Source organism: Lytechinus variegatus, chromosome 4 (genome assembly GCF_018143015.1).
Source record: "Lytechinus variegatus isolate NC3 chromosome 4, Lvar_3.0, whole genome shotgun sequence".
Classification (NCBI taxonomy): Eukaryota; Metazoa; Echinodermata; class Echinoidea; order Temnopleuroida; family Toxopneustidae; genus Lytechinus; species Lytechinus variegatus.
Window position 1 is genome coordinate 65,105,030 of NC_054743.1, and position 7,997 is coordinate 65,113,026.

The 7,997-nt window shown below is 37.9% G+C and overlaps 1 protein-coding gene across 1 annotated transcript; it reads right to left on the reverse strand.

Moving 5' to 3' along the window:
* Positions 1–6,113: 6,113 nt before the first annotated feature.
* LOC121412796 (flocculation protein FLO11-like) lies at positions 6,114–7,506 on the reverse strand. Its single transcript, XM_041605560.1, has one exon. The coding sequence runs from the start codon at positions 7,473–7,475 to the stop codon at positions 6,114–6,116; it is 1,362 nt and encodes a 453-aa protein (XP_041461494.1). The 5' UTR covers positions 7,476–7,506.
* Between the last annotated feature and the right edge of the window lie 491 nt (positions 7,507–7,997).

Genomic DNA, 7,997 nt, shown 5'->3' on the forward strand with positions numbered 1-7,997 from the left:
TTTGATGAATTGATATTTTGGATCGTGGGCGGACAGAGATAAGAAAACGAAAGAGTAATGAAAGAGGTGCAAGTACATATAATTTGTCCTTTTGGCAAACTTATGTGATAAACATCTCACCTCATTATCTATCTGCCTTTTTTCCACTCCCTCACTCTTATCTTTCTTCTCCTTTCTTCCTTTATCTGTATTATTGTCATCCCCTCTCACTCTCTGTAATTTCTCCCGATATCTCCCCCATCTGTCCATCCTTGCTCAACACCCCCCTTCTCTCGATTTGCCCATTAACCTTGATTCGTAAGATGGCATAAAAACGAGCGTTGTTATGGTGAATGTAAATATGTTTTAATAAAAACAGATATTCAATCGTGTAAACATCATTAAGAACACAATTAGTATGCATCGTTCCCTTTTCAATGTTTTCAAAACAAAACAAAATATAGCCTTGCACTTGTTATTCCATTTTAGTTAAAAAAAAAAGAAAAGAAAAAAGTATAACGAGTACAAAACATCTACAAAACACGATATTTTTTGTCACATAAACAAAGATAAAAATAAACCTTGGGGTTTATGTCAAGAGGTTGTTTTGAATAAAATAGAACTCCCCGAGTAATTAATTTCGTAGAACCCATATCACAATGTATTATTATTATCGCTATTTGATGACAAGACGTGTAAATCTTGGAGTATGTCTGCTTAAAGTTGGCTTGAAAATAACAAAACTGCCCGAGTAGTTCTTACGTAGAACGCTTATCATAATTATTTCTTTGTTACTAATGATATATGTTGTATAATGTTGATTATTATTACAAAATAAAGACACCTTACTTATAATGTTTATCAAGATGATGGAGCTAAATATAAAACACATAAGGGAATTCATCTTGCGCATTACGCAACACCGTTTGCCACCGTCACAATACAGTGCGTCCCACAAAAAGGAAACCCCTTTTCAGAGATTTCTCAATTATTAAAGGACAAGTCCACCCCAACAAAAACTTGATTTGAATAAAAAGAGAAAAATTCAACAAGCATAACACTGAAAATTTCATCAAAATCGGATGTAAAATAAGAAAGTTATGACATTTCAAAATTTCGCTTCATTTCACAAAAAACAGTTATATGAACGAGCCAGCTACATCCAAATGAGAGAGTCGATGATGTCATTCACTCACTATTTCTTTTGTTTTTTATTGTTTGAAATATGAAATATTTTGATTTTCTCGTCATTGTCATGTGAAATGAAGTTTCATTCCTCCCTGAACACGTGGAATTCCATTATCTTAACATTTTGTGCTTCAGGCAAGGGGGTCCTAATCGTCAAATTCGTAAAAATTGAAATATTGTATAATTCAAACAATAAAAAACAAAAGAAATAGTGAGTGAGTGACATCATCAACTCTCTCATTTGGATGTAACTGGCTCGTTCATATAACTATTTTGTTAAAAATAAGCGAAACTTTGAAATGTCATAACTTTCTTATTTTACATCCGATTTTGATGAAATTTTCAGCATTGTGCTTGTCTGATTTTTCTCTATTGATTCAAATCAACATTTTTCTGAGGTGGACTTGAGCTTTAAAAATAAACGAAACTTTGAAATGTCATAACTTTCTTCTTTTACATCCAATTTTGATGAAATTTTCAGCATTGTGCTTGTCTGATTTTTCTCCATTGATTCAAATCAACATTTTCCTGAGGTGGACTTGACCTTTAAACATGTTTTTACAATAAATTTGATGGTTATGGTAAGAGTGGAATCTCATTTTTAATTTGAGACCAACAGCTTAGCAAATATTCCTCGCATAGCAGATTACAACCAATAAATACTGAGCCACATCAGAGACGACTTGCGCAGATACTCACGTAAGAATCTGAATCAATCATTTCAGGGATCAGCAAGAGAAACGTAACATAGAGAATACAAAACAAAGTCAATCATCAAAATAAGCACGGCTGTCGTTTCACGAAGCTATCTTGTCCAATTTTTCTGCGCAAAAGGTTTTTTACATTAAAATTTCAAACTCGTCTTGCTCATTAAAGCATGAAGTGATCTTCACATATTAGGTATCAACATGTAGAGGAATAAATTATGAATTGTACGATGATGTAAGTTATAATGAAATATCATTATTAATTATACTTTGAAGATAAAAGATGTGGAAATCCCTGTATTTTTTTTTCTGGGACGCACTGTATAATGCTCCGTCACACAGAGGGAAAGCGACTCCTGACAGACCCCAGTATTACGTAATTACAAATGAAGGACAATCAGTCGTTTTGTAGTAAGTTTCATCGGTGCGATTGGGGGCATGTTGTTCTCTCCTTGAGGCCTTGTGTGTCTCCTATATGTAATTAAAATCCAAGTGGTTCGTTCACTGGAAATTCAGTTTATTTTCACCCAAGGCAATTTCGCAGACAAGGATTCTGACAATCGCATTTCCTAAACGTACTGATTGGAAAGCATTTACATTTTTTTTTAACAAAGAGGGCATTACACTTCCAAGCGCTTTTATGCACTATTTTTTTTTTACTTGCCTTTTCGATATATCATTCTAAAGATGGTTATGTATCATTGATTAGACACTACTTAGTGGACGTGGGGGCTATATTAACCCCTTAAAAGTAAAAAAAAAAAGAGAGAGAAGATAATGTACTAACACAGAAGAGGGGAAAGGGAAAAAATCATAAAGAAGGGAAGGAAATTGGTAATGAAATATGAATATTCAGGGATCTTTTTATATACATGTATGCGTGTAGAGATTTCAATGTTTAGGAACTTTAGGCTAATGATACTTATGGAAAAAAGTGTTTTAATGCAGCTTTGAATCTTTCGAAGTCTACTATATTGGTGCCGTTTTCTAAAAGACATTTTACAAAATAAAGAGAAATTAACAAATATGTTAACCTTGTCTGTTGAATGTCTAGGCTCACGTTGAATGTAAACTTGTTCAAGCTTGTCAAATGCACTTGATTCATAATTGCATCCCCTAATAATTTGCTCGTCAGAAGTGAATTCCCCCTTTACTATACCTGAGTACATTCTCTACATCTATCTCAAATACCATCTCTGTTTTATCTATGTTTAGTTTGCTTGTTCAGTTTTCTTTTTAAGAGTCGCATAACTCTTATAAATGGCCCTCTACCCCTTCGAGCATATGCCTTCCGAATCAGTCTGATCATGATGTAGGCTTATCTAAAATTACCATGGAAACGGAATAATTTTAATGATAATATCCCCGTAATTACGGATCTAGGTAATACTTTGTACATCTATTTCTTATTCCACGCATATACATGTATTTTGAATATTTTCTTTGCACGAAATAAGAATGATAGATTAGAAAGAAGTAATCCTGGGTAAGGTGGGTAGTCTGGAAGGCTTTAATATGCCAAGTATAAATTCTTGTACGAATGTCTCCAAAAGAAACAACAGATACGATCGCCATGATTTAAATTACAATTAAGTTATTTGTTACACACTGTTGGCCTCTTCCATCATCTATTTTATGTCAGGTAGCATAGTGATTGTTTTTAAGGAAAGGTCAAATTGCGTTCTTCCATGATCTTGTTCATGTCACCCAAAGTGTATATACAGAACTTGCCAGAGGGAGTGGCACACTTCTTAAAATAAAATTGTCAAGCAAGCAAAGAAAAAAAGTGGAGGGGTGCATGCTGGGGGGGGCTCGCTCGGCCCCATGGATCCGCGCCTGCTCCCTCCCCCTCCACCGCTGCGACCAAGGACCCGGTATATTAATTTTCACCGGGATCTAGGTTGTTTGCCTTATGATGACTCTCAGGTAATCTAATTGCAAATCAGTTCGATGAAGTTCTCAAGTATCGTCATCTGTCTAGATATCCCAGTATACATCGGGTAAGCTTTTCACCAGGGAACCTGTCAACAACTTTGCCATCGTTTTGCATTATGATGGAGCTCATAAATAATTCTCATGCATTTCAAATTGGTTATTCGTAATTCCAACATAAATGATGCACGTCGAAATTTAGGTTACCCCTTTTTCTGCATGTGTTACCATGGTTACATGTGATTGCCAACAACATCAGCAGGGACTCTGGAGTAATATGAACAAATATGGACAAGTTGATGTGATGGCTTTCTAGTTGGTAAAATTTGTCCTTTTTATATGTTTATTATTATTATATATCATCTACATCCTCTTATCTATCTGTTTTTCCGAAGCATGATATTTCGAGATGGACAGCGCTGTACAAATGCCAATTCCTATCATCATCATCATTACTCTTAACCTTTCTATTTTTTGTTCAGAATAATCATTTTGAAATTGACAGCGCTGTGTAAATGCACATTTCTATTATTATCATCAGCATTATTGTTATTATTGTAGTATTTTTTTTTCAAAACTAGATACACACAGCCCCCCCCAATTGTACCAAATATATAACAATAAACAAAGGAAAAAGTATATTGCAAAAGTGTTCTGCTATATGAAAATTTTCTTTTACATAAAAAAATCAAATGTACTTAAAATGAATTTATAAACCTTCAAACTATTTACCCTATGTGTTGATTAAGGATGACATATGCACGCCTTTTTTTAAATTTAATAAAGCCAAATGCGGTGTAATACTACAGTGTAATGCTTAAAACTGCGACTGATTTCACCACACTCTAAAAAACACTGAGTAAAATTTTCCCAAAATAGGGTAGAAAGGGAACATGCATGTTTGCTGGGTATTTTTTTTTACCCCATATTGAGCAAAAGTGCATGTTTAAAGGGTAAATTTCAACGCAACATTGCATAAAATATACAAAATATTTGGTATCTTTTTACCCAACCACTAAACTTTTTTTTTTAGACTGCAGAAGTCTCTTAAAGCGATATATAATAATACAGCATACCGGCAGCATTGTTGCCGTTTTATTATTTTTTTTCCTCAGTTTTGTGCAAATTCATGACCAGAATCATAAAATCTGCTCTATACCTCAGCTTTTGCAAATCGGAAAATGCATGTTCGCAGACTTGAGTCGTGTGAAGACGCATTAAGTATCATATAATAAAAACTACAATGAAATATAACTCGAATCCACATTGGATGTTGGACAACGCCTGCTTCTCTATGTCAGCGTTTCATAAAGCTAGTTAAGAACGACTTTAAGAACGACTGGTGATCCTTTCTTGTGGTAAATGTTATACTGAACTAGTGCGTAAGAAGGGTTGACCAGTCCTTGTAAAAGCCGCTCTTAAGTTACGAACAGCTTTATGAAACGGCCCCCTGGCCCCGTATTTCAAAGAGTTTTCAATCACAACATCTTAAATACATTTTTGTTCAAAGTCTTTCCTAGATATGACTTATAATATAACATTCATCGTTGTATTGACAATTTAGTGTGGACCCCTTCGTCTTCAAACAAAGGACATTGTGCATATTTAAGGGTTATGACACGGATGAATTTCCTTAAGAGTTTATTTTGAACTCTTTTTAAGGCGGGACCCAAATAACTCATGATAGCTAACGTGTATTTGAAACAATATTATTGATTTGAACGAGCTATTTTCTAATTACCATGGCGTTCCGTTTTTTATTAATTCCACCAAGAACTCTAAAAATATATGATGATAATTTCGTTTCCATGGTTACTAGCTGTCAACTGATTTCAAAAGGACTCCGTATGGACTATATCCCTTTCAAAGTGCCTGCAAATCAATTCCAAAGAACTCAAATCCAATGTTTCTTCGACTCAAACTTAACACCAAAATTATCATCATGATGATTAACAGTTAATCTTAGGGTGGGGAGGGGCACTGCCATTAAAAGGCGGACACCATACACGTCCATGGATTTTGAAATAAGAACACCAAACAAGTAAACTAGCTTTATCTCATAGTACCCAGAATAAATAGCTTTCACATGCTTCCCCACCCTAAATATTGTCTCAAACATCGTATTTTCATAATAGGGCGAAATAAATACACACTTTTCTTCCACGCACCGTGCTCACATATGGCTGTTGAAAGTTTGCCTATTGCGTCACCTCGATCAGGAAAACAACATTTTCAAAATGTTTTCTAGAAGAATGTGGCGTCCACCTTGGAATGACGGCGCCTCCTCCCCTGGTTTCTGTATTATTATCACAAGTTGTCAAAGTTCTGTTGGAATTTGGTCTTCGTCTTTTTCACCCGTGGTGCGCGTCTGTATTGGGACGTTGGGCGGGGTGATGAAGGCGGGATGGGGATCGGTAAGGGACTCAGAAGCCTTGGTGATGTCGATGGCGATGTGCCAAAGGCAGACGATGGCGACAACGACCTTGAAGATCCGGACGGCGAGTAGACACGGAGGTTTGGGTTTGATCTCGTTAACGGGCTCAGCTGGACGGGCCGGAGCGGGTGAGACGGAATGGTCTGGTATTCCGAGGCCTTGTTGATGGCGGGATTGGAGGACGATGGTCGGAGGGGAAGTAGATTTGATTCCCAGTGAGGGAGCATGACCGCGCTACCAGGACGAAGCGAGCGATGGTTGGCAACATCGTAGGAGGAGAATGGCGAGGGAGCAGGCGGTAAGGTGTCCCCAGACATCACTGACGATGGCGATGTCGTCGGATCACCAGAAAGGTTTGGTGAACGGCTCGGAGAGACGTGGAGAGAACTCGGTTCTCTGTTGATGGACTTGACTGAAGAACTGCGTGGGGTCGTTTCAAAATGACTGAGATTCAACGGCGACAGCGTCTCCTGCTTCGATGATCGATTCGTCTTACTTGTCACGGTGGACGATCCGAGCGGGATTATTTCAGTCATATCCCCCTCACTGCCTGCATTAGACCAATTCGTCATCGATGATTTTCCTTTCTTCTGGCGCTTGAACGACATCGAACATGAACTCCCGCATGGTGTTCCTGGGATTCTGTTCGAACAGATCTCGTAGCACGACCGCGACAACGATGTGTCATTCGGCATATCTATCGAAGGAATTGCCGACAACGACCGTGAGCTCCCGGTTTCTATGACGGGTACACCCAATCTTGTACCCGATGAGGGTTCTTCTTCATCGGAAAGAGCCATACTTCTGAAATATCTCGATATGATGTAATTCTCATCGGAAGAATCCGAATCTGATTTGTATCGGTGTCCCTCGTTGTTATCAGAACCTGAGCTATTCTCACAACTCTCTGAATCTACGGGAGTCCTCTTCACCGTTCGCCCAAAGACGGGCATCCCGTCCCTTACATTCCGATCGACTGCAGAGACGTTGTCTGGAGCAGAACTGGTCACCTGGACAAGAGATCGCACTGGTTTAGGTGAAGGGCATTTCCTGGATTCACCCAGTGAATGTTGTCCAATCATGCCAATTGCACCTTTCTCTGCAACCACTTGTACGACGACTCTTTCCTCTGGCGTTTCCCTCTTAATCTCCTCTCGACTCGATTTCCGGTTCTTGAAGATTATATCATGAAGACTTATCCGTTGCTTCTTCAAATATTTGGCCATTTCCGACATCTCTGGAAATTTTCTCCGCGGAGACGAGAAGGAATAATGACAAACCACGGCTTAATCTTTTGTGAGAAACGCTAGAGGAGATATATGTTTTGATATCAGAGGCTTCCTGTCGACAACTTCACATCAGATGTAGATTTCGAGTGCGCCTAATTATCTTTCCTCTCTGATTACGCACATAAAACACAATAGCGAATGTATAGAGTCGGATTCCTCTTTACACTTCTCCCGTTTTTGTGGAAATGTGCGAACTTTGGATTCGCGCGTCTTTTATAGGGATAAGAATCTGGCGGGAAACGTCTTGTGATTACGTCTGCTCGCTACGTGTGATCAACATCCATCGCCAGTTTACGTCACAATGGATTGGAATTAATTCTTTATTGTGACGGTTTTCCTTTGCGAATTTTCTTTCAACGTACTTTTTGCCCTCGTAGTTCTGAGTACAGGTAGACAATCAAGGACTTGTTCTTATCCCTAGGGGTAGTTTAGGAGAAGAGACTGTAAAGAAAGAAAGAAAGAAAAAAT

What these genes read in the sequence shown, in the direction of transcription:
- LOC121412796 (XM_041605560.1), bottom strand. Translation starts at nt 7,475, where the DNA reads ATGTCGGAAATGGCCAAATATTTGAAGAAGCAACGGATAAGTCTTCAT.